The following is a 27,079-nucleotide window of genomic DNA, read 5'->3' as shown; positions in this document are numbered from 1 at the left end:
TAATACATGTATATTCAGGGGATTAGAGTAGTCATATGGGGGTCAGTAGCCATGGACTAACTGGGGTAACACTGGACCATTAGCTAGAAACTAAACGGTTAGAGTCGCTTAAAGCTGCACTAGGCAACATTTTGATGTAAATATACACACATCTTATCAGAGAAAACTGATCTCCACTAATTGAGACCTCGCAGATTTTCCCTATTTGCCCAGATGAAATTCTGGTGTCGGGTATGATCATTGGCAGGAAAAACATTGTGTTGTTTTAAAAGTTTTAAAACGCTTTATAAATAACTTTGATTTCATTTAATTTGATAAACAGCAGTGAGCGACCACTTCGTCCACAGTTTACTGACGTCACGTTACATGATTTCTGGGTAATGAAGTCCTTCAAACTTTTCCAAAACATCAGTTATCTCTTGCTGCCACTTTGGGCCGCCAAAGTGTAGGATTGCCTAGTGCAGCTTTAATAGGAGTCATTTGAATAATTGCCACATAGTGGGTAGATAAAAACAGTATCTGAGGTGGGACTATATTTGCCTAATTTATGGCTGAAGGATACCTTGTGGGTTATAATTTCTAAAAAAAGAGGGCGGGTGAGGGTGTATCTTAGTTGGATATATTTTCCAAATATGGGGCAAGTTAAAATTGATCTCTATAGTTGCCTAATAGCGGGAAGATGAAGTGTGTATCTGATGAGGCTGCAGTTGCCAAATAGGGGAGAGGTTAAGAGTACCTTGAGGCGAGTGGGAGGGGGTGTTATAGTTGCCAAATAGTGATCATACGAGGAGTGAACTGAGTTGGGGCTATAGTTGCCTGATAGGGGGAAGGTTAAGGGAGTCCAGGGCGCTGTGGTAGAGCTCTCTCAACGCTCTCAACAGGTACAGACGACAAAACATCTGGTTGAAGAGATGAGGCAACGGCTCCTAGAGAGAGAGAGAGAGAGAGAGAGAGAGGGAGAGCGAGAGAGAGAGAGAATGTGTGGGAGTGAAAGAAAAAGAAAAAAAGATGGAAATGGGAGATTGGCAGAGAAATCATAGACAGGCAGAACAGTGCAAGGATTTAAAGAAAGAGAGAAAAGTGTGAGAGAGAGAGACAGAGAGAGAAAGAGAGAGCCAGAGAGAGAAAGAGAGAGAGACAGACAGAGAGAGAAAGAGAGAGAGAGCCAGAGAGAGAGAGACAGAGAGAGAAAGAGAGAGAGAGACATAAAAGATTAAATATTGCTGAACTCATAGTGAACTGGTGGTTTTTTTTATAATCAGTAATCACATTCTGTGTGTGATAAAAAAAAAAGTCACCAGACGGGTCAATGGGCTATTAACACTCCATATGGTGTACAACAGGAGGGGACACACACACACACACACGCACATATGCTGCACACAATCCCGAACAGATACTTGCACACACACAAACATTGAAATACTATGTTAACATTATCTGTGCTATAATTCCATGTAAATAATCCGCTCTGAAGCAATAAATACTTGTATATGCACATATGCACACACCTGTTGTTTTCATATTTACAATATCTATGCTGTAATCCAAATCAAATGGTCCAGTCTCCTCTCTTAAAGAAACACACACACACACACACACACACACACACACACACACACACGAGTCCTCACCCCCAGCACATGGACTCTGTTGTAGTAGGAGCTGAAGTCTTTACTGAGCGACACCAGAAACTTACAGATCTGCGAGACACAAACACACACATTACCATAACATCTGAACAATACACTTTGCTTTTACACCCGTTTTATTTTGTAATACTCTATTGATCCCCAAGGAGGAAGCTCATCATGCAAAATTATTCACAACATCCTTTCTCATGATACGAGTTTCGATTTCAGGCTTGATTTAAAAATTCATCTATTTGTCCGATTCCTCCAACCTGTTCAGTCTTAATGTTGACCCTGGCTCCTCCCCCTTCACAGTCGAGCGCTTGTCCTGATTGGTCCAGCAGCTCGGAGAACGGAATGAGGTAATTGAACAGGAGGAGCCACTCGCCCTGTCAGTCAAAAGACAGAAACAGGACATCAGGACTTCAAAGGAAATGTTGATTTCAAGGTAAAGCTAATCTTTTTCAGAAAGAATGAAAGGATGAAAAGGAGAGGGAAGGAAAGGAAATGAAAGGTAACTAAAGGCAAGGAAAGGGAAATGGAAAAGTTAAATGAAAAGGAAAGTAAAGGAAAGGAAAAACATAAGGGGAGACGTGAGAACAGAACAGAAAAGGATACAATAGAATAGAATAGAACAGAATAGAATAGAGTGCTACCTCTTCTTTGAGAGCAGAGAAGTCTAGCTGGGAGCCTTCAGGGATTTCTGGGTAAAGTCCTGTAGAGGAAAAACTAAATCAACACACACGCTCATCTCTCCATTTAAATGTAGCATGAGAAACCAGACAGAATAAGTTTAGATTCAATAGTATTTCATTTCAAGTATTTTTCATAGAAAGAGAAAGAGATAGAAAGATTCTTGTGCAATGATCTCTAAAAGTCTTCAACCCATTAACATGAGCAAGCTGTTGATATCTAATTGTCAGGTTGTCTTTCTAGCTTTATTATTATTATTATTATTTTTTTTAACCTTTATTTAACCAGGCAAGTCAACCAGGCAAGCAATTAAGAACAAATTCTTATTTACAATGGCGACCTGTTATTACAGTGAACAGTATAATTATTTAGACATCAACCCACTTTTGGGTTTTGTCTCTTTAGTGTGAAACGACACATTGACTATGAAGAAAATGACAATGGCTGAACAAGAATGTCTGATGCGCTAATTGTGCTCAATAATCCTGAAAATCCCTTTAAATTGAATCATTGATAATCTCCATTTAAAGCTCAGTCTAATGAGAAAAGTGTATTATTGTCCCAATTTTTATGGAGCTCACTGTGTCTCTATGAGGATTCAGTGTGACAACAGCTCTAAATTATTCTGAATGAGTGTGGAGTACCTGACTGGTTAAGGTGCTGCGTGAGGCATTTTGACACCAATAAATCATTACCAGGTTCATTTTGAGAAATTAGTCTAATTGCTGTAAACAAATGACACCATCACTGAGAAGACTGTCAGCCTCTACTGGTCTCTACTCTGCATTCTCCATTGTTTCTCCACCTGGTGGATCTGGAGGGAAATCTGCTGGATCGCTTTACGGCACAAAACAGGAAGAGGTTCTGTTCTTCCAGAGCAAACGGAGCTAAAGCTGAAAGAGTTTCTGGCAGCAGATGGTGGAAGGAGGGAAAGACTGATGGAAAAAAAAAATCACTTCCAACATGTTTATCCTCTTCAGGAAAAACAAAGAGAAAACAAAGGCAAGAGGGGGGCCGGGAAGCAACAGGGTTTATGGGAAATGTAGTCTTAATTTAGAGAAACACAAGCACTAACAAAACCACTGGTGTGAGTTAGAGGCTGCTAATCGTCTCCACCGTGGTCTCATTTGTTTATGGTGATTATACCAAGGTATCACAATTAATTTGACAAGGATATTGATGTTTATGAGCTTTGAATCATCACACTCCTGCTTGAGTTTCAAGATCAACTTCAGCACTCGCTCTCTCTGCCTCTTTTCCCATTGAACTCTCAAAAAACCCCTTTCCTTAGCTTTTATTTAATTTCTGTTCACGCCTGTCTTCCTTTTCTTGCTACAGGGATACTGTCAGGGCACTGTGGTCTGACACTTACACTTCCTGCTATTGTTTGCTTGTAACGTTGGTTTTCAGGGAATTGAAACTCATTCTACCGCTGCGCTCAGTGGAAGTCGTGTCAGCGAAACGTCAGAGACGTAAACAGCAGCTCTCACCCTTCTCCACTCCTCTCTCGTAGCTGTCGAACAGAGTGTGCAGTCTGGCACAGTTGTACATGACAAACACTCCTCCCCTCGGCCCTTTGGTGGACACGCCCCCTTCCCTCTGGACGTCCAGTGTGACCTGAAGAGACAGCTGTCAATCATTCTGTCTCGTCTAATCACGTCGCAGAGCAAACTGTGGTCGAGCTGAGAGGAACTTTTCAGCGTGAATAGAGAAGAAGACTGAATGTCAAGTCAAATACAGTCATGCTTAATTAATCAATATGGGCGTTTGGGACACACACACACACACACACACACACACATTAGCATATATTAACACATCATCAAGTGAATAACACATTTAGGTGCGTACACACACACACACACACACACACATAGTAGTGAGGACTCACAGGACTGGTGTGGACTGTTGACAGCAGCTCAAATCTGACAGTGGCAGAGGTCATGACCCTGATGATGTCATCCCACGTCTGACCTGCGGGAGGAGGCGGCATTTCACTCCAGTTAATTCACTTCATCTGTACTTAATGGTAATTAACATCAATTAAAGTCAATTTACCTTAGCAAAGAACCATCAGAGTGTAACATGTAAGCACTTGATTAATTAATTAGGGATCATTGATGAAATTGTATATATACACACACACACACACACCTTCTACTTGATCTCCATACTTCATCTCTGAGGCTTCCTTCATCTGACCTCTTCTCAACCTGGAGGAGAGAGTGAAGATATCAACACTATATAAACACTCTTTACACAGCGAACCAGGCTACAGAGACGCTGTTAGAAAACAGGAGCGAAGAGAAGAACGACCAACGCCCACTGATGTTCTTTTCTTTTAATCAGAATTTTAATTTTCACAGAGACGGTGCATCTCTTATGATAATAAACAGCTGTCTCATGGATAGCGGGGGGGTGTGGAGGGAGCAGGTGGAGGTGGAGAAGGGAAAGAGAAGGAAAAAGAAAAAGGAAGATAAGTGGAGACGAGAGAGGTGAAAGAAAAAGAAAGAAGTGAAAGAGAAAGACAGAGAGAGGGAAGAGAAGACAAGATAAAGGGAAGAGATAGAAGACGAGGGAAGGCAAAAGAAAAGAAGAGAACTGGAGAAAAATTAAGAAAAAGAAAGGAAGAGAAGAAAAAGAAACATGGAAAGGGAAGAGAACAGAACAGAACAGAGAGAAGAGGAAAGAGAGAAGATGAAAAGAAAAAGACAGAAGAATAGAAAAGCAAAAGAAAGCAAAAAGCAAAAGAAATAGGAAGAGGGAGAAGAGAAAATAAATAAGGAACAGAAGACGAGAAATGGCAGGAGGAGACAAGGAGAGAGGAGAGGAGAGGAGACAAGAGAAGAGAAGGAAAAAGGAGCAAAGAAGAAGTGAAGTAAACAAGATGAGGAAGGATAAGAAGAAGAAGAAGAGAAAGAAGCAGAGAGTCTTACTGCAGGTACTGTGCCGCAGTGAGGTGAGACCCGGGAGTCTTCACTGGCCCACACACCAGATGTCTCTGGAGGACAGACAGCACACAGGTAAGAATAAGAGCACAGTGCAGTATGTGATGCTGTGTGTGTGTGTGTGTGTGTGTGTGTGTGTGTGTGTGTGTGTTACCTGTGTGTGTGTAGCTCCGCTGGCTCTCCACAGCATTGCTATCTGCTGCTGGCGGAACTCATCCTGACAGGAAGTCACATGTAACGCTGTTGCCGTGGAGACCTATGTAAAACACACCCAGGATATACAAATCAATGTTTTGTTTATCTGCTCTTTTTTTTCAGGCTTAGAAAAGGGAAACCAGGATCATTGTCATCAGTGGTAGCGATGCTGTATATTTGCATTTACATGCATAATGCCATTTTACGTACGTATGTGTGTGTCTGTGTGTGTGTTGAGTGTGTGTGTGTGTGTGTGTGTGTGTCTCACCGTGCAGTCGGCTGTGGCCTGGTCCAGTTGTGCCAGGTGGGAAACACTGTCTCTGTGGACTGAAAAACACACACCAGGGCTTTACCAATTTATGAAATTTACCAATTCACCCAAAGGGAATGAATGGATTTCAAGGATGGGGAAGACAGATGAATGAATGAATGAATGAATGAATGACTAGATGAAGGAAGGAGGGAATGAAGGAAGAAAAGAAAGAAGAGAAGAAGAAATGATGGAAGGATTCAAACAGAGCCTAACCTAAAATGCTCTTCTCATGTATGGAAATTAACAGTTCTCAGGTCAAAGGTCACATCACAGACTGACTGATTTACAGTCTGTTCACACTGTTTTGCTTTTTTCAAACTGCCAGCTCCTTTTAAATATGAAAGTCAAGGCAGGCGGAAAACAGTTTAAACTTTTTACAGGAGACTGACAGCTTTTTGTGAGCCAATCACGGTGAAGAAGAGGTGAGGTTTCACACTACAGCTGACAGCGGTACGGTGAACTGAAGACTCTAAACTGCCAATAGGAGTGAGTGTGTGTGTGTGTGTGTAATATGGTATATGATGTAGTATATGATGTACATGTAGTTTGTATATGACGTAGTATATGATCTACATGTAGTATGTATGACGTAGTATTTTATGCAAATGTACATGATGTAGTATGGCATATGACATGTAAATGGAGTACAGCCCTTTGAGACATGCTTGTGATAGAGGTAAATAAATAAAAGAAATAAAAACTAGTTTCCGACAACAACAACCAGACTTAGAGAAACTAGTGGTAGAAAAGTTGGATGTAGCCGTTACCCTGATCATAAAGTGCCTGTATGGGAAAACACTGGCTGTGTTGTGGTTTCTGTTCCTCCTCACCACCAACAGCTCAAAATGCAGTTGAGCCAAAAAAAAAAAAAAAAAAGCAGAACAGTGTGAAAACGGCCTAATAACCTCACCGTGTACTGCGGCAAAACGGATCAGCAACAACTGCAGTGGATTCTCAAAACTGACATTTTGACCACACAAACAAGTTTTTCACAACACCATCTGCTTGTCAAGAAGCTTCCCCAGGCGGCTAAACCAAACGCGCCCCGTCCCGCCTCACCTGTGCAGGTGCCGAGGCTGGGGTCGTATCCCAGCAGCCCCTCCTCCTGGAACACTCGTTTCAGGTTGACCCGGAGCGCTCCCTCGTTCTCCGCCTCATCCGCCTTGCTCCCTCCCTCTCCTCCTCCTCCTCCTCCCCCTCCTCCTCCTCCGCTGGTCCTCCTGCCTCTCTCCGTTTCGCTCTCTCTGTACGGGGAATTCTCCAGCGCCTCCTGGATCTTCTCCTCCCGCTCCTCGCTGGTCCAGCTGGCCGGGGCCGTCGGCCAATCGATGCCCAGCGCTCTGAGGAAGGCGGCGATGTCGCTGTCTTCGGGAAGCAGGGGGCAGTAGGACACTGTGAACCTGAGACAGGCACGGAAGGATTGTTACTGTTTCGTCTATTTGTCCTGCGCTACCACCAGGTGTGTTGTACTACCCGCTCCTTTTTTCATCTTAATGGCCAGACATCATCCTTCAACCGGAGGACTCGGGTTCAAGCCCCCTTAGTCGACAAGCATCCGCCCTGCTGAAGTGTCCTTGAGCAAGACACTGAATCCCTACCAGCTCCAGGGCTGCTGCTGTGTAGCTGACCTCTGACCTCTGACCTCTCTGAGGATCAATAACATCACATTATTATTACAGAGCAGAGTTCCTGCGCCCACCATGGTTCCAAGAAGTGTTTTAAAGCAAAATTCCACCCTCTTATAATCTTACACTGTTATCTATAATCAATCTGTGATGTTCAAAGCATTCTTTCAAAGCCTATTTTGTGATGAAGTGTTGTAATCTACTTTTTTGAGACTTCCTACATTTCCCAGAATACCCCCAGAAAATGTCTCTCGGCTGGTTGCATACAGCTGTGGGTTGTACCTGCAGGTGGACAGAGCAGTAACGATAGCATAGTAAGAGGAAGGGAGTGAGTTTTTTCCAGTGAAGTGCAGTGGAGGCTACTGTCAGTGGAGAAACCGGTATCTCTGCCTCTTCTACACCAAAACTACAAGCCATCATTAGGTTCAGAACCACAGTGCTGTGACAATATTCCTGTAGCCACAGATTGGTCATGAAAGTGATCAAAGCCAGGAAAAGAAATTAAAAAATAAAGAGTTTAGGAGAGAGGTAGGAGGGATTTGTTTAGGATAAAAGCAAATTAAAGCAAGTAGAGGTGGAAGATTTGGGAGAGGGGACATGAGTCAGTATTCTGAATTGCATAGAATTATAGAAAGTACATGTATCTGCAAAAGTCACCATCTTCCTGACATTGTGCCATCCACACATCCCCAATGTCATACTGGATTTTACCCCCAGACTCACCCCTGTCTTCTCAGCAGCGCCCCCATGTGGTCGGCCAGCAGAACAGTCCTCAGCTGACCCAGAGTCAGCGTGTCAGGAGTGGGTGCGCTGGGTTTAGGGTGCAGCGCGGGGCAGTTGAGCACCACGCAGCCCTGCTTCTGGCCCGAGGGCTTCAGGTACTCCGTAGCTCCGCCCGCCAGGACGGCCCTGAAGGCTGCGGCCCGGTCCACCCTCACCCTCAGCCCTTCACCCATCACCTCCCCACCGGCCACAGGCAGAACCCCGCCGCCACGGAGGGAGAGCACCCTGGACATCACCGCCGGAGGGACCTGGAGGGACACAGGGACACGTTACAGACTTATACATGCATGAATTAATGTATGAGTGAGTGGTGGAAGGATGAAATGAAGGGAAAAGATTCAGTCCATACAAAGCAGAGGTGTGACCAAGTCAACTTTGCTCTGGTCTCAAGTCAAATCCCAAGTCTAAATAGATTAACAAGTCAAGTCCATGTCATTAATGTCAAGTCACAAGTCTACATGTAGAACAGCAAGTCAAGTCAGAACAAATCAAGAGTCCAGTATCAATTTAATATCTTAAAGAAAACTAAATATCTAGGACTTTTCAATGCAATATGGTTTTTATAGGATAAAAACTTGGTAAGAGCATCATGAGTTTGATTTCTATAATCAGTTTACACTTCAATAACTTCAATCATTCCATACAAATTCAGAAAACAGAATTTAAATTCAGTCGTCTGGTGGAACAAATCTCATCACTTTCAATCTAAGTCATTTACACAAACACAAGATCTCAAGTCAAGACTTTAGAAACCTTTTCAAGTCATCAAACTACAAGTCAGAGTCAAGTCCCAAGTCAAGCCAAGTCTCAAGCAGTTAAAATTGTGACTCTGACTTGAGTCCAAGTCACGTGACTCGAGTCCCCGCCTCACAAAAACATACTGTATCTCATGCACACTTATAGAGATACATGCATAACCCACAACACTGAGATACATGAGGCATATAGACTTCTTTGCGACACAAAACATGCAAAAACATTAGACTTCCTCCTACTCCACGATGCACAAACACACCCAAAGCAGAGGCCAATGCACTTCTACATCTCTGTTATAAGTCTGAGTTTAGGCCAAGGCATGTGTAACTGTAATGAGCCTCATCAAAGCTATAGATGGGGGGTTGAAAGATGCATTTACAGCCGGACATTATCTGCATGAGCTAATACCCGTCTGACAAACAGACTTGTAGATTGACATGAACAAGCTAGGGAATATCTCTGTTTTAGCTGCACAGACAGCTTGGTGGCTGTTGCCTTGCAGCTGTGTGCGTCTGTCTGACCCATATTGCATCTGCCACTCAGGGGTTAATGATTGCTGCCTCGGGCTGTCAGTGCCTGGTCGATCATGATGGGCCAATGCCAACGGCTTCAGAGTAATCAAGGGGTATAGACTGCCTCGATATTAGTCAAATTCATTAATCATGTGGGTTTTTAGATGCATTTTATTCGCTATTGGTGGGGTTAAAATTAGCCTTGGCCCCAGATTTTCAACCTGCCAGCTGGGAATGGAGGTGAGAGAGGTGTGTGCCGGCTGAGGTTTATAAAGCAGACAGTTCCTGTCATAGAGATATAACACTTGTGTTATATCTTTATGGTTCCTGTCATCAATTCTGATTGGCTGAGTCGGGTTCGAAACCGTTCATTAGACTATATATGAATATGAATGCACTCACGTGTCGCACAGCAACCAGGTATGTTTAGTACTGTTAAAGAACTACATTGCTTCACGGATAACATAATTATATATACTATTATTAACAATAAGAAATACAGTGTTTCTTTAACAGTGCAGTCTTTTTTTGATACTTTATTGCCGTCGTAATAAAAGCATAAGCCACTAGCAGCAGTACTTTACAGTGATTTTAGGACGGTTACGAGGAGTTTTAGCTTTGCAATCAGTGCATCCAACTGAAAACGATCCGACCGCAAAAGCACAACGAAAAAAGGCATTACAATAGCGACAAACCCATCAGGTAACAGTAACAACCACACCGACCTGGCCGTCCGCATACAGCGTGTTCAGCATCGTGGTCGGTGACAAGAAATCCCTGTTTCGGAGGTTTTTAGCGCTGCTCTCCTTGAACCAAAGCTTCTCCGGCTCGCCAGAGATCCTGTCGCCGTCGCCCCGGCCGTTGGCATCGGGGACATTTTCACGCTTTCCCCGTAGTGCGGAGCTCAGCGCCCGGACGGTAGGGGTGATCCGGAAAGGCGACGACTCCTCGATTTTCTCCATCACCACCACAACACGAACAGGTTAGCTTGCTACCAGGCTATCAACACATCCACACCGAGTTCATACCTTCAGCTACAACGATGTCACATTGATTTTCGCTAACGCCACCTATGCTAGGTTTCAAAACAGCCGAATAGCACGTTCTTCCAGCCGTACGGTTGATCATTGATCGATCTCTTATCGGCTCCAGAGGAGAACTGCATTGGCTGTTTTTCCTGTGCGGAACTGTGAATTGCAATGCTTGTTTCTTTCGAGATGAATTTCCGTGCGAACCAGTGCAACATTTCTGAAATAGCGCCATCCCGTGTATGGCATACTGTCTGCAACCTCAATTATATGCAGCACAGGTTCCTATAATGTCAAGTAGGAGCAGTGCCACAAGCAAAAGTAACATCTAGTACTAGCAAATTAATTTGTATCTTTATAATTATAGTTACATAAAAATAACATCAACAGTAGAATAACATAAAAGAGGGAAGGTATATTGTTTCTTCTGTCTATTATGTGTTGCATTCTCTCATATGTCCTCTGATTACAGTTTATTATAATTTGTCCCACTGTTTTCTATCTGATATCAGACCCCTGCAGATACCCTGACCATGTCTCATTTAGAGATTAAAAAAAAACAAAAAAACCGGAACCAATCAGAACATGGCTTCGCGTCGCCATTCTAACCGATTATGACATCATTGGATGGAGCTGGACTGTGCTCTACCAATCAGAGCCTGTCTCAGCTGCACTGATGACATCACAGCTGCACTGATGACATCATATTCAGAATTCTGACGTGTTTGGTCACAGCAGCCCAGAGCATAAAAGGCCGTGCTCGAGGTATTGAGCTTCATACCTTGCCATGCACGGTAAGGTATCCCCTGGGCACTGGTAAAGCTAATGCTTGGACCGCGGCAAGAGGCTCTCTGGGAACCTTTTTACACGGTTTCTCATTTCAGACCAGTAGCTATTGGACGCTTGATGGGCGTCTTTGGAGACTTTCTCTTTATTTATTTAGGGGATTAGAAGAGGTGGTTGGTACAAAGAGACGCAAAACCTGCCACCCAGTCCAAACTATGAAAATTAACTAGGAAAAAAAAAAAAAATTCTAGTGAATTTTATAGTTTGGACTGGGTGGTGTGGCAGCTAGCGAATGCGGTTCGTTGAAGAGTTGGTGGTTGGTACGAAGAGGCGCCGTTCGCGTCCCGCTGAAGCCAACCTGCCAGCCGCTGCAAAGGTGCGGTCTGGCAGTTGGCGATTGCGGTTCGTTGAAGAGGTGGTGGATGGTACGAACAGACGCGGTTCGCCTCCCGCTGAAGCTAGCCTGCCAGCCAGGAGCCTACAAAAGGTGGTCTGGTGGTTGCGATTTAGGGGAGGGTAGGGTTAGAAGAGGTGGTTGGTACAAAGAGACGCAAAACCTGCCACCCAGTCCAAACTATCAAAATTAACTAGGAAAAAAAAAAAAATTCTAGTGAATTTGATAGTTTGGACTGGGTGGTGTGGCAGCTAGCGAATGCGGTACGTTGAAGAGTTGGTGGTTGGTACGAAGAGGCGCCGTTCGCGTCCCGCTGAAGCCAACCTGCCAGCCGCTGCAAAGGTGCGGTCTGGCAGTTGGCGATTGCGGTTCGTTGAAGAGGTGGTGGATGGTACGAACAGACGCGGTTCGCCTCCCGCTGAAGCTAGCCTGCCAGCCAGGAGCCTACAAAAGGTGGTCTGGTGGTTGCGATTTAGGGGAGGGTAGGGTTAGAAGAGGTGGTTGGTACAAAGAGACGCAAAACCTGCCACCCAGTCCAAACTATGAAAATTAACTAGGAAAAAAAAAAAAATTCTAGTGAATTTTATAGTTTGGACTGGGTGGTGTGGCAGCTAGCGAATGCGGTTCGTTGAAGAGTTGGTGGTTGGTACGAAGAGGCGCCGTTCGCGTCCCGCTGAAGCCAACCTGCCAGCCGCTCCAAAGGTGCGGTCTGGCAGTTGGCGATTGCGGTTCGTTGAAGAGGTGGTGGTTGGTACGAACAGACGCGGTTCGCCTCCCGCTGAAGCTAGCCTGCCAGCCAGGAGCCTACAAAAGGTGGTCTGGTGGTTGCGATTTAGGGGAGGGTAGGGTTAGAAGAGGTGGTTGGTACAAAGAGACGCAAAACCTGCCACCCAGTCCAAACTATCAAAATTAACTAGGAAAAAAAAAAAAATTCTAGTAAATTTTATAGTTTGGACTGGGTGGTGTGGCAGCTAGCGAATGCGGTTCGTTGAAGAGTTGGTGGTTGGTACGAAGAGGCGCCGTTCGCGTCCCGCTGAAGCCAACCTGCCAGCCGCTGCAAAGGTGCGGTCTGGCAGTTGGCGATTGCGGTTCGTTGAAGAGGTGGTGGTTGGTACGAACAGACGCGGTTCGCCTCCCGCTGAAGCTAGCCTGCCAGCCAGGAGCCTACAAAAGGTGGTCTGGTGGTTGCGATTTAGGGGAGGGTAGGGTTAGAAGAGGTGGTTGGTACAAAGAGACGCAAAACCTGCCACCCAGTCCAAACTATGAAAATTAACTAGGGAAAAAAAAAAAATTCTAGTGAATTTTATAGTTTGGACTGGGTGGTGTGGCAGCTAGCGAATGCGGTTCGTTGAAGAGTTGGTGGTTGGTACGAAGAGGCGCCGTTCGCGTCCCGCTGAAGCCAACCTGCCAGCCGCTGCAAAGGTGCGGTCTGGCAGTTGGCGATTGCGGTTCGTTGAAGAGGTGGTGGTTGGTACGAACAGACGCGGTTCGCCTCCCGCTGAAGCTAGCCTGCCAGCCAGGAGCCTACAAAAGGTGGTCTGGTGGTTGCGATTTAGGGGAGGGTGGGGTTAGAAGAGGTGGTTGGTACAAAGAGACGCAAAACCTGCCACCCAGTCCAAACTATCAAAATTAACTAGGAAAAAAAAAAAAATTCTAGTAAATTTTATAGTTTGGACTGGGTGGTGTGGCAGCTAGCGAATGCGGTTCGTTGAAGAGTTGGTGGTTGGTACGAAGAGGCGCCGTTCGCGTCCCGCTGAAGCCAACCTGCCAGCCGCTCCAAAGGTGCGGTCTGGCAGTTGGCGATGACGGTTCGTTGAAGAGGTGGTGGATGGTACGAACAGACGCGGTTCGCCTCCCGCTGAAGCTAGCCTGCCAGCCAGGAGCCTACAAAAGGTGGTCTGGTGGTTGCGATTTAGGGGAGGTTAGGGTTAGAAGAGGTGGTGGTTGGTACAAAGAGATGCAAACCTGCCACCCAGTCCAAACTATCAAAATTAACTAGAAAAAAAAAAAAATTCTAGTTCATTTTGATAGTTTGTACCAGGTGGTGTGGCAGCTATCTTATCTTATCTAATCTTATAGGGTTGTAGGCCTTTGTCAAAGTCCACAGTTGGGCTTTACCAGGGGCTCCAGGGAATGCGGCGGCTGCCGCTGCTGCTGCTGCTGCAGCAGTACTTTTAAGCCGAGTGGGAGTAGTCAGTAGTGGCAAGCAACAACATTGCTGCTGCTGCTGCTACTACTACAACTGTTGCAGCAGTATAGGCCTAGCAGTGGTAGTTCCAGTAATTCTCATTACAGATATCTGTAATGTATCTGTATAAGGTGGTCTGGTGGTTGCGATTTAGGGGAGGTTAGGGTTAGAAGAGGTGGTTGGTACAAAGAGACGCAAAACCTGCCACCCAGTCCAAACTATCAAAATTAACTAGGAAAAAAAAAAAAATTCTAGTAAATTTTATAGTTTGGACTGGGTGGTGTGGCAGCTAGCGAATGCGGTTCGTTGAAGAGTTGGTGGTTGGTACGAAGAGGCGCCGTTCGCGTCCCGCTGAAGCCAACCTGCCAGCCGCTCCAAAGGTGCGGTCTGGCAGTTGGCGATGACGGTTCGTTGAAGAGGTGGTGGATGGTACGAACAGACGCGGTTCGCCTCCCGCTGAAGCTAGCCTGCCAGCCAGGAGCCTACAAAAGGTGGTCTGGTGGTTGCGATTTAGGGGAGGTTAGGGTTAGAAGAGGTGGTGGTTGGTACAAAGAGATGCAAACCTGCCACCCAGTCCAAACTATCAAAATTAACTAGAAAAAAAAAAAATTCTAGTTCATTTTGATAGTTTGTACCAGGTGGTGTGGCAGCTATCTTATCTTATCTAATCTTATAGGGTTGTAGGCCTTTGTCAAAGTCCACAGTTGGGCTTTACCAGGGGCTCCAGGGAATGCGGCGGCTGCCGCTGCTGCTGCTGCTGCAGCAGTACTTTTAAGCCGAGTGGGAGTAGTCAGTAGTGGCAAGCAACAACATTGCTGCTGCTGCTGCTACTACTACAACTGTTGCAGCAGTATAGGCCTAGCAGTGGTAGTTCCAGTAATTCTCATTACAGATATCTGTAATGTATCTGTATAAGGTGGTCTGGTGGTTGCGATTTAGGGGAGGTTAGGGTTAGAAGAGGTGGTTGGTACAAAGAGACGCAAAACCTGCCACCCAGTCCAAACTATCAAAATTAACTAGGAAAAAAAAAAAATTCTACTTCATTTTGATAGTTTGGACTGGGTGGTGTGGCAGCTAGCGAACGCAGTTCGTTGAAGAGTTGGTGGTTGGTACGAAGAGGCGCCGTTCACGTCCCGCTGAAGCCAACCTGCCAGCCGCTCCAAAGGTGCGGTCTGGCAGTTGGCGATGACGGTTCGTTGAAGAGGTGGTGGATGGTACGAACAGATGCGGTTCGCCTCCCACTGAAGCTAGCCTGCCAGCCAGGAGCCTACAAAAGGTGGTCTGGTGGTTGCGATTTAGGGGAGGGTAGGGTTAGAAGAGGTGGTTGGTACAAAGAGACGCAAAACCTGCCACCCAGTCCAAACTATCAAAATTAACTAGGAAAAAAAAAAAAATTCTAGTAAATTTTGATAGTTTGCACCAGGTGGTGTGGCAGCTATCTTATCTTATCTAATCTTATAGGGTTGTAGGCCTTTGTCAAAGTCCACAGTTGGGCTTTACCAGGGGCTCCAGGGAATGCGGCGGCTGCCGCTGCTGCTGCTGCTGCAGCAGTACTTTTAAGCCGAGTGGTATTAGTCAGTAGTGGCAAGCAACAACATTGCTGCTGCTGCTGCTACTACTACAACTGTTGCAGCAGTATAGGCCTAGCAGTGGCAGTTCCAGTAATTCTCATTACAGATATCTGAAATATTTTAAAGTAGCATTTTGGCTAGTCATAATGTAAAGAGAGATATCGTAAATGATAATTTACGATATCTCTCATTACATTATGACTAGCCAAAATGCTACTTTAAAATATTTCACCAATATGTAATGAGAGATATCGTAAATTATCATTTACGATATCTCTCATTACATTATCAGTAGTCAAAATGCAAATTTAAGATATCTCTAATTACATTATGACTAGTCAAAATGCTAATTTAAGATATTTTTTATTACATTATGACTCGTCAAAATGCTAGAGGTATCAAACACAAGGCAGAGTCCAGTTTGGGATGAGGCTGGGATATGATTGGCATGCTTGGTGATTGATGATATGTGATATGTGATTTCGATAGTGAATGTCCCGTATCACAAACAAACTGAATGAGATTGAAAATGAGATTTGTTTTGTTTTGCTCACATTACCACGATTTAAGAATGAGACTGTTTAATAAAGTGGAGCCTTTCATACCAGATTAATGACCTGGGAAATACATAGGTCGACCTTCAGTGTGAAAGAGTCCACCCAGGTAAGGTTATTAATTTAGTATTAGATGAATATTAGCTATTATTTTGTATTTGTCTTATCTAGCTTTGTGTCTGTGTGAGTCAAAAACATGGGCAGGGCCGGCTCTAAACTGATGGAGGCCCTAGGCAAAATTTTCTTTTTTTTTTTTTTTTAGAATTTTGAGATTAATATCCTACCCGCCATTAAGCAATAAAGACTGAGTAAAAAAATTGTGTTTAAAGCACTGTATTTTTGTTACCTATTATAAGATATAGCACATGAATATCAAAATAAAATGTAATAAATACAAAGGTGAATCTCTCTCTTGTGTGGACATGAGCTTAAAATGAGGACCTTCAAGACTGCAGTGGCTTTAGAACTGTTAACAGAAGAACGGTGATGTCACTTATCTTGACCAATACTGGCACTTTCTTGTCCGGCTCACTATTGCTGTCTGGGTCCTCTGTCCTTGTGGCTTGTGGCTCTGCTGCCTCAGTTCTGGCTAAGAATTTCAACATTGTTCCTATGGAATGTAGCATATGTGTCAACATTAAAATATCATGAAAATAACATGGACATGAGAGTTAACATGCACAGACCGTGAATTGAGCCCATTGTTTTTAAGCTATTGAGTGATTCATCTTCTCAAACATAGACGATCTTTGGCCACGTCTCCACGGTTCGTATTTCCGGCACACTAATGTGACGTTAAAGGCGCAAATGTACAACGTTGGTATTTACAAAGTTGAGACGTTTCAGCGGCAGGAACATTTTGCGAAAAGTAAGAAATGTTCAACTGGAGAGACAACGAGATTATAGAACTTCTCTCCATTCGAGGGCGCGAGGACATTCGCACGCAGATAACGGGCACGGTGAAGGACTCGGTGGTTTACAACAGAATGGTCCGGCTCCTGGCGGAAAGAGGCGTCCACCGGTCCCACATGCAGGTGGTGAGCAAGCTGAAGACGCTCAAGAGGCAGTACGCCAAGGCTCACCAGCAGAAGGCCAGGTGCGGCATCGACCGCACCAACTGGCCGTTTTATGAGCAGTGCCACAGTGTTTTCGGTAACTCCGCCGTGGTGAACCCGGTCAGACGGCCCGGGACGCCCACAGCCACACCTACAGCCACCCCTTCACCCACCCCGCCCGCCTGCAGCGAGTACCAAGAGGTTGAAGTTCACCTGTGGGACGAAGCTTCCGAAGAGGAGAAAAAACCAATCCTCGCTCCTGTGGAGGAAGATGAGGAGGAGCAGGAGCAGGCCAGCGCCTCAGACAGCCTGCAGTCCCCGGGTCAGCTCGTGTTGTTTGTTGTGCTCAGAAAACATGCATGGGTTATCAGCAGGGGCACGCGCCCTGGCTACCAAGGGCCCGGATGATGCCCTAATACTATTTTTACTACTACTACTACTATTACTTGAACCACCAAGTACCCCCTAGCAACCACCTAGAAACACCCCTGGGAACCACCTGTTAGACCCTAGCAACCACCTAGTATATCCATAGTAACCATTTAAATATTAGGTTTTCTTATACTTCCAGCTGCTTACAGCTGGCCCACACATTTTCTCCAAGAAATGTATTTTCTAGTTTAACTGTAAATTTACACCCTCGTGCAAATTTGTAGACTATGTTGGCAGTCTATAGTAGTATTGAGAAAGTTACAGTATTGTTTTCCTAACCTGATCTGATATAATCTGATGGAGTGGATGTTTAGCTGGGTGCCTACTTAACAGGTCAGATGCATAATGTACTGCCTTAATGTTCAGGGTTGAATGGTGGCCACTGGCAGTGCTTGTCGGGCCTATAGAACATACTTGTCCCGGACCCGTAGCGGGATAATCTGAGAATATTACCAAGAAACAAAAGAACACAAGGTTTAGCTAGGCCCGTTTGCTCTAGAGTGGGCAAATCCACATAAACAAGCCCCTGCCCATAGAAGTTCAAACCGTATTTAAACCTAATTAGTTAAAGTTACACTAGGCAAGATTTTTGTGTAAAAATACACCCATCTGATCAGCCCAAATCACAAAATGTGGCTGCAACAAAGAAGAGTGTCCCATGCATCCCCACTAATTGAGATGCTGTAGATTTGCCCTATTTGGCCAAATGAAATTCTAGTGTTGGTATGGTCACTTCTCCACATCCAGGAAGTGACAAATTGAAACTTAGGAGCAAAATCCAAAGTGTCTCCTAAACAGCAGTGAGCAGCGCTCCGTCCAGAGAAAGCTGGACTCACCACCGTTAGATCTTTTCCTCTCTCGTCTCTTTGGTTTCCTTAAAGCATCACAGACCGGCCGGTGGGTAAACATGAGCGAGCTGTGTGACGTTTACTGACCTCACTGCACAGGATTTCTGGGTATTAAAGTTATAATTTTTCAAACCGTTACCTCTTGCTGCCATTTGGAGCTGCCAACATGCGAAGTTGCCTAGTGTAGTTTTAATTACACGTTAAATTAATGTCTGCTTCGTACCTGTCATCACTGTTTGAGTAAGGCCCCAGAGTTTATTTTGTTTTACTCCTGCATCGTGCTGATTTGTGTGTTGCTTTGGCTTTTAGGGTGCACCGTTCCACCAAAGAAGAAGAAAAAGACGAAGACGGAACAAACCGCCGATCTGCTGTCAACCATGATGTTTAACCAGCTGACGGAGATGGACGCAGCCATGGAGGCGCAGGAGGACGCCCGGCTGCAGAGGCTCATGGACCACGAGAGGGAGCTGCAGAACAGCCTGATGACTCAGCTCATGGCCATGCAGGAGAGGATCAGCCGGGAAAACCATGAGAGACAGCTGCAGCTCATGGACAGGTTACTCTCCAGGCTGCCCGCACCTTCACCTCCAGGCCCTTCACGGCCTTAACTGTGTGTGTGTGTGTGTGTGTGTGTGTGTGTGTGTGAAAGGTCTAGAAGAGGGTTAATGGGGTTTAGCTGACACTCCTTGTCTCCCTCCACACTCAGGCTTGCCCCCCCCCTCTTTGTTTTTAGTGTATTTTTCAACAGTGTAAGGCAAAATAATTAAGTGAAACCATCTCTTTATCTGTCCATTGCCTCTCCTTTTTAATCTTGACTCTTTTTTAAGATGACGGTTCATATCTATTCTAGGATGTAACCCATATCCAGCACCAATGTGAACTGACAGCGATGTGCAAAAGACACTCCACATCCGTTTCTGTTCCTACGCTTCTCCCGCTTGTTTCCAACACATTTCAGTTACAGTTTGTGCCTTCGAGTTTTGACTGAATTTGGGCGTCTCCCCAAATACCAGTCAAGTCGGCTATTTGGCTTTCTTTTCCTTGTTGTGTCTCGTGGATGAGCAAAGCTGCTGTAGACGCCAAAATGATTACAGTTGTCTCAAGCAAGCGACACAAAGATTTAAGCCGGACACACACTTAACACGACTGTCAAACAGCTGAGATCTCTGTACTGCTCACATTAAACGACTGTCTTTCCTGTAGTTTCTTGTAGTGATGGCACACTAAATGATGTGGAATAGACGGGATGTCACACAATAAAAGATTCTTCACTTGGATTTGGTGGTGAGGGATCTTGGTGCCCCGCTGTCTCCCCAAAACAAACACGAAACTACTACGACTTTGTCTTTCACCTGCTTGTGTCAAAATGGAACTTGAAAAGGAAGAGCAGTAATTATTGCGTGCGCACTAGTGCTTTGATAATCAATTAATTATTAATTTGTCAAGTAAAAATACCAAACTTGCTGGTTACAGCTTCACAAATGCTAAGATTTGGTGCTTTTCTCTGTTTCATATCTTTATAAAATGAATACTTTTCTTGGCTGCTGTTCAGACTAAATAAGCAATTTTAAGAATCACTTTGGGCTCTGGTAACTCGTGATGGGCATTTGTCATTATTTTTTACATTTTATAGGCTAAATGATTAATTGATTAATCGGAAAAAATTATCAATAGAATAATCGATAAAGAGAACAATCATTAGTTGCAGCCCTCGTGCGCACCCTTCCATCTGTGCTGAAAAGGAGAAGAGCTAGACAGTGAAGTGTTGGGAGCCGCAGGCAGCGTGGGCCGTCTGCTCTGCAGAGAGGGGGAGCTCAGTTATTAAACTAAACTATAACAACAATGAAGTCCAATCAAAATAACTAGCTAGACTGTGCATTGGTTGATGTTCATAATATATGTAGTATCATGTCAGGAATAACATTCCCTAACCAATAATTTCAAAATATTAATTTTCTGCCTCTTGCTCCTGGTTTGCTTGTGAGTTCTTGTTGGTTATTGCTGTTCATCACCGTTCTCAAAACTTGTCTTCACATATCTCACTCTGCAAGAGCGTTGCAGAGTTTGTGCTGACAAAATCAAACATGTTTGAAAATCTCCAGATATGAGTCACTCATATATGAGATCTGAGTCTGACTGGGTCAGACTGACTCTGACAGCAACGCCCTGCAAAATAAATCACACTGGCAGCTGCAGTCTCTTTTTTTATATGAAAGCAGTAGAGAGTAGAGTATTCAGTATTAGTTTTCATTTGAGATTTATCATTTGTAGTTTGTATGAGTTACTCTGAAGTCTGATTTCAGTATTTCATATAACATAGAAGTACATTGTTGAATTGTGTAATTAAGGAAGTTTAGAGAAAAGTTGCTATATCAAGACATATTGAATATTGACGTTTGGTCCATAAATATGGTGATATCATGTTTAAGTCATTAAATGTGATGCTCATGGAGGGAGAGGAAACTACAAGACTGAATACATACAAGAGTGAAGCCTATTGAAGAAAAGCTAGTCTTAGGTGGTTCATGTATAATACTGTAATGTAGGTTGATGGATATTGTAGAAAATAGACAGAAGCTGACCTAGTTCAAAATTCTCATCTTTATTAGAAACAGAAAACTAATACAGCAGATGGATTATTCAAGGAACGCCTCTGCATGGGCCACAACATCCGTTTAGAAATAACGGGCAAAAACCTTAAAATATAGCTGTAGATATTACAGACAGAGACAAATGAGAATCAGTCATTGCTCTCCCCTTGTGTTAAAATAGTTTTGCGACGCTGTGGTTCGGTGTCATTCTTGGCTGACACGAAATTCCCGGTTGCCTCTGCGCTATTCAGCAATCCGGGAGAAAACGTGTCATTAAGGAAAAACACCTTGTGCATCAGACTGACAGGAGCCAGGCTGAAATGCGACCATCACATTTCAATTTCTCATATTCAGGAACAGAAACACAACATTACAAACAAGCCTTATGAATGTTAGTTTCACTTTCCTTATTGTTGTGAGAGAAAGAAAACTGAACGTCGAGCCTGAACGGACCGTCTGAGTTTGAAATGTTGAGCAATTAACATTATCTGTTTTGAGTCAGAATGGATATACTGTATAAACCCTTTGGATAGAAAGTTTTACTTACTACTATTTTATATGCTTTTATTGTGTTTTTTATTATGTGTGTGTGTTTTTACCCCTGTCTGCCAACCAAATTTCCCCTATGGGACAATAAAGTTTTCCACTGAAGGGAAGTGAATTGAATGGAACAAGGCCAATATAAGCAGTGCAAAGGATCTGTCTATTTTTTTGTTTTCTTTTTAAAGGGGTGGTGAAGTTGTTATTTTCCATCTGTAATCTCAAGTTAAAGAGGAGGAGGAGGCATGCGGTGATTAGGAAGGAGGACGCCATGTTGGTTTATGTTCATACAGATGAAGGGAGAAGCGCACACCAGGAACAAACCTTCAGCCGGTCGGATCAGGACGTCCTGTGCATTGTGGGATGGAAACGGACCCCACAACCAGCTGGAGCTCAGAATCACAGCTGCATTATGGGTTCCGTTACAACCCCACCCACCAAAACAGCCTCCGGGATCTGGGGTCTGGTCTGGGATCTGGTCTGGGATCTGTCAGGACGGCACACACAGAAAGAATAGGAAATCATGGAGGCAAAAACAGGTGAATTTGAAGAAATGAATGGAAATTGTGGGCCAGAATATTCTGATATCCTGAGAAAAATAACAAATAGTATAGCTCCAGAGTATCTGCAAGTTCTTATTCTGCCCATTTATAGTTGCAGAGCTTTCATTAGCTACACTGGATCACAAATGGTTTCTTTGTTTTAAATTTTGGATTAATTATGGGTATTGAATCCAATTTCAGGTAGCATTAAAAAGTCTTAAATTTGTGTTTTTGAAACCTGCAGATACCCGGATCTCTGCTTTCACCTCTGCCTACTTCAGTTGATCGGAAACCAATCGTTCTCAGGTTTTGGTGTCTGATCGTACTAATGGTAGGAGGGAAAGGGTTAAATCATTGAGTTAAAATGAATAGAAACGCCCCTTTGCCAGTGTGTCATGTAATCTCCTTCAGTAGAGCTTGGCTGCCGCTCAGGAGTTTGATGATGTCTTGGAAATGAGCGTTGTTTCAAATGCGGACCGCATCTGACAACCACACAGTTCAGTCAGATTAAAACAACCATAATAACACATCAGCTGTTTGTTCCATTCTTCTCTCTAGCCTGATTTTTGCTGCTGCAGTGACCCAATTTCCCAGCATCATTAAAGTGTCATCTAATCTAATTATCAAAAGCTCTTCAGTTGTGGTTTTAGGTGTACCAGATAATTACTGTTTGAACATTTGATTTGAATGGAAAATCCCATTCTCCTCAGTGGCAATATACTGTCTCAGCAGCAGCTCCTAACTGGACTGGAAACAACTTCCAGCAACATGTTGGATACTTGATGAAAAAAAACACATTTTTGGTGTTTGGTTTAGCTTATCGATTAATTTTGTCTGTCCACTTTTGCAGATGTTTAAGTGTCTGATCACTGTTCCAGACTGGATCCTAGAACCACTCACCATCCATCACAACATGCTGCAGAGACGTCCGTCTGTCAGGTGGGTCTCAACCAAACCTCCTCTCTGTCCTGGCTGTCTGTCAGCTGTCAGCACCAATAAGCCCACAGCCGGGTTAACCAAAAGCATCTTAATGAACAGATCATCTTTACCTCATTCTACATCAGCTGAACAAACATGGTTTTAGTCTTAACTGGTTTTGGGAAATCCAGCCGGGGTTTACTGGATTGTGGTTTGGATCATAACAGAAGATGACACCTATTAATATCTTCCATCCACCCACCTGTAGCTCCGTGGTTTAAAACTTTCCGTAGCCAAATTAGCAACTGCTTAAAAATGTCACTGAAAACCTTGCATGAATACGCAAGGGACCCTGCAAATACAATGACCTAAATCCATAAGCTTGGAGGAAAAGATTTGATTATGAGCTAATTAAATATAATGATGATGTAGACACTAACTTTTAACTTGAGTGAATATTCAAAAGTAAAAAAATAAAATAGAAAACAGACACATCTGAGCTCACAGGCCTCACCCACTACTGGAGCCGCTGCCAGAGTGACCAACTCTGACCCAACGCCTTTTGTTTTTAACTCAGAAACCACTAACTCATCGTTGTGGTGTTGTGCAGTCCGTCCCACAGCAGAGAGGCAGGCTGGTGAGGGCAGTTAAAAAAATTCCTTCAGTCTCCAGTTTCCTTCCTAAAACTTTGCTTTTACATGATCCTTCTAAGGTCACAAGTCCTTCGAAAGTCACAGGAATGAAGAAGTGACACTAAGGCCCAAAACTGGCTTTTCCCATTGTCTTTGGAAGTGAAATGAATATGTTTTTTTCTGTGTTTTTTCTGAAGACTAACGTTACCTAAGGCCCAAAACCTTCTTAGGTAACTTTGATTCTTGAAAGCAAAGTTCTCAAATTTGTTCTGAAGCCTATTTGTCTTTAAATTGTTGTACTGAAGACGTAAGCCTCTTAATTCATTCATTTAAACACACATTTGAAAATATTAGTTTTACCTACTGTATCTTACATTTTAAGATTAACATTTTATTGTTATGCTTGGATTGTCACTACTTACAGTATATTTGGTGTAAATATACCAAGTAAATTACACAGTCGCACTTAGTAGGATTTTGTCAAAAGGCAGCAAACAATATTTGAGCCTTTTTCTATACTTAAAAGTTATTTATTTAAGTAAACCATAAATATATTTACTCTAAATAATTGTTCCAAATTGTTCTCTATGTGCAGCTAACGAAGGAAATCCCCCTGTTATCCTAGTTTATTGCGGTTGCTAGGCAGACGACGTTTGAAAAATTTCCAAGTAAGAAACCAAGAGAAGTTTGTTGTTAGATCAGAATAATCTGAAGAAATTATTAGTGAATTAAGAGCCTTTTTAAGAATGTATTAAAATATATTCTTAGGTAACTTCTTACTTACTCTACCGCTGCACTCACTGTAACTCACTCTGGATGGGAGCGCCTACTAAATGCCTAAAATGTAAAAAAAAAAAAGTGTGTATTTGAATCAATATTATTTCACCTGTTAATATTAAAGCTTTGTCAACTGTTCTGCTAGAGTGCCTGTTATACTTTGAGCAGATACTTGATTCATGACATATCACACACATAAATAGGCATCTGCACTTCTGATCCATCTTGAAAAACCTGTTCTGTATCCGGAGAGAGAGAGACAGAGAGAGAGAGAGACAGACAGAGAGAGAGAGACAGACAGAGAGAGAGAGAGAGAGACAGAGAGGGCATGGGAGGTCAGCATGGCGAGGAGGAGCCGATAGAGCGATAAAAGGAAGGAGAGAGATTTAAGGAAGAGGTATAATACATGGTAGGGCTCTTCCTGTGGAACTTAAAATAAGTTAGAAACTGTGATTTGTTGCTGCCATGAATCCTCAAGTCTCCAGAAACAGGTTGGTTGATGGAAAAAGAGACAGAGGACAGAAGAGAGAGACAAAATAATGAGAGACAGAGGCTCAAGCATACTTTCAGTTTTTCATTTATACCACCCACCTTTAAGAGGGAAACCAGAATGGGTGTCTAGCTTGCCAACAAGGAAGGGAATGAGAGAACGCAGAACAAACACATTCATTATAAGCAATAACAAGACTTTAGAAAGAAGTTAAGGAGTTGAGAAGTGCAGGAAGGAGAGAGAGAGAGAGAGAGAGAGAGAGGGGTGAAATGAGGACAGAAAACATTCAAGGCACTCACAAACCGAGCCAAGAGAGGGAAAAACAAAGTGAAAGTACATCGGTAAGGAGAAAGCCGCCAAAAACAAAAGAGAGACTTGTATGAATCATTAACACTGATAAAGCAGTTCAAAATAAAAAAGGTGTGATAGTTTTCCAGCTTACCGACACCTCGCGCCGGTGTGTGCTCCTCCGTCTGCAGCTCCGCTCTCCGCCTGCCAACAGATCTGCCACTCCAAACTTCCTCTTAAATACTCTACAAGTTTGATTTCACTTTCACTTCTCCCGATCCGTCAACTGCCCACCAAAACTCCTCCTTCCTCCCTCCATCCACTCCCTCCTTCTCTGCCTTTCCCTGCTGAAGAGAAACAACAGCTAGAACCTTTTGATTGCTTTAAATCAAAATGAATAGAAAAGTGTCGGCCGATTCATTTTAGTTCTAGGCTTTGTGCATCTTTACAGTTTTATATGTTTGATAGTTCAGATTACACCATGAAAGGTCAATAATTTCAGCACAAATAACCACTGTATGAAGTTATAGGTTTCTTTTCTTTAAGTGGTTATTAGCGCCTTTACTGATTAGGTGTCATATCAGATTTACAAATGATTCAGATATCATGGCTAGGAAATCAATATTTCACTATGAATGAGACTCTCCTAGTCTAGTATTCTCCTGGTATATATCTCCAGTATACGCGAGAGAGAAATCTAAGAAAAATTATGTTTTTCTCGCTTCAGTAAACTTAGTAAAAACTTTTTTTTTTTTTTTTTACATTTTCCATTCGTATGTCTATATACATTGTTGAACATCACTTTTCTGTGCAGAAAACATTTAATTTGGGCCTTGGTTTGCATTTCTACATACAAAATGTGTGATTTTCTATAGGTTTCTCCTTATTGTTTGTTATTGGATCTGTTGCATCTATACAGTATCTGACAGTGAAAAACAAATGATATATTCTAAAAGCTGAGTTTTGCTGAAAAAAATGACACCAAGCGCTTAAAAACAATTTTTAAGGTGGTAAAATAGAGCAAAATTAAAACTATAGCAAAACGTAAAAAAAAAATGGCTTAGACTTCTGACGGTTAAAGTCTTGAAGCACAATCAAGACACATGAAGCACAATCGGTACTTGTAATTTGATACTCATTTGTTTTAATGGTTTAGATATAAAAAACAACACCTCTGTTATGATTGAAATGTATTCAGTTCAGACATTTCAGACTCAGTTTATACAGGATGTGACCTTGACTGATTTAGTTACTTATTGATGTGGTTTTTACTCGTGATGTTTTATGTCCCTAGGAGCCGGAGTGCAGCTGGAGATCCTCGGGCCGTTCACAATGTCCCTCAGTCTCAACTCCAGACTGAAGGTGATTGTACATTTACGATCAGGGCCTTTCAGTATCATCTTTTATCTTTAAAATCAAATCATCATCAAATCAAACCACTTCATCATCATCAAATTTAGTATCATCCTTTGAATCACTTCTTAAAATGCACTTTTATGGATCTTTTTCTTTTTAATGTGTCTGTTTTCCTTTTTCATATATTTTTCTATTCCTTGTTTTTATGCCTTTTTGTAAAGAACTTAGTAAAGTCTGCTTTTAGATAAGTGCTATGTAAAAACTGCTCATTATTAGCAGTAGTGATAGTAATAGTTGTGATATTAGTAATATAGCAGTGGCAGTAGTAGTAGTAGTAGTAGTAGTAACAGTAGTAGAAGTTGTAGTAGCGGTAGCAGTTGTAGTTGTAGTAGCGGTAGTGGTAGTACTAGCAGTAGTTGTAGTATTATTAGTAGTAATAGTAGTAGTTGTAGTAGTATGCATACTATTAATAGTAGTAGTAATAGTGGTAGTAGTAGTAACAGTAGCAGTAGTTGTAATAGTAGTAATAGTTGCAGTATTAGTAGTAGGCCTAGTAATAGTTGTAGTAGTAGTAGTTGTAATGGTAGTAAAAGTTGCAGTATTAGTAGTAGTAATAGTTGTAGCAGTAGTGGT

At 43.1% G+C, this 27,079-nt stretch overlaps 2 protein-coding genes across 3 annotated transcripts; one reads left to right on the top strand and one right to left on the bottom strand.

Annotated features, from left to right (window-relative positions):
• Positions 1–248: 248 nt before the first annotated feature.
• Positions 249–10,627, bottom strand: dalrd3 (DALR anticodon binding domain containing 3). Its single transcript, XM_071903163.2, has 13 exons — positions 10,182–10,627; positions 8,129–8,436; positions 6,840–7,180; positions 5,736–5,794; positions 5,427–5,528; positions 5,261–5,325; positions 4,479–4,537; positions 4,216–4,298; positions 3,815–3,941; positions 2,288–2,346; positions 1,904–2,020; positions 1,635–1,703; positions 249–926 (listed from the first exon to the last, which is right to left on the bottom strand). Exons 1-13 carry the CDS (start codon positions 10,416–10,418, stop codon positions 807–809), a joined length of 1,746 nt encoding a protein of 581 aa, XP_071759264.2. The 5' UTR covers positions 10,419–10,627; the 3' UTR covers positions 249–806.
• Positions 10,628–16,818: 6,191 nt separating this feature from the next.
• Positions 16,819–22,865, top strand: LOC139914764 (uncharacterized). Of its 2 annotated transcripts, XR_013507156.1 has the most exons (5): positions 16,819–17,354; positions 18,622–18,868; positions 21,670–21,982; positions 22,230–22,316; positions 22,836–22,865. XR_013507156.1 is itself a non-coding variant. In XM_071903164.2 (2 exons), exons 1-2 carry the CDS (start codon positions 16,853–16,855, stop codon positions 18,918–18,920), a joined length of 801 nt encoding a protein of 266 aa, XP_071759265.2. In that variant the 5' UTR covers positions 16,819–16,852; the 3' UTR covers positions 18,921–20,175. The 2 variants fall into 2 exon arrangements, 1 of the variants encoding a protein (XP_071759265.2); XM_071903164.2 differs by lacking the exons at positions 21,670–21,982; positions 22,230–22,316; positions 22,836–22,865 and having other exon boundaries at positions 18,622–20,175.
• Positions 22,866–27,079: the final 4,214 nt, after the last annotated feature.

This window comes from Centroberyx gerrardi, chromosome 14 (assembly GCF_048128805.1).
Source record: "Centroberyx gerrardi isolate f3 chromosome 14, fCenGer3.hap1.cur.20231027, whole genome shotgun sequence".
NCBI classification, from domain to species: domain Eukaryota; kingdom Metazoa; phylum Chordata; class Actinopteri; order Beryciformes; family Berycidae; genus Centroberyx; species Centroberyx gerrardi.
The sequence above is the reverse complement of the archived record's forward strand: the minus strand, read 5'-3'. Positions and strand labels throughout refer to the sequence as shown.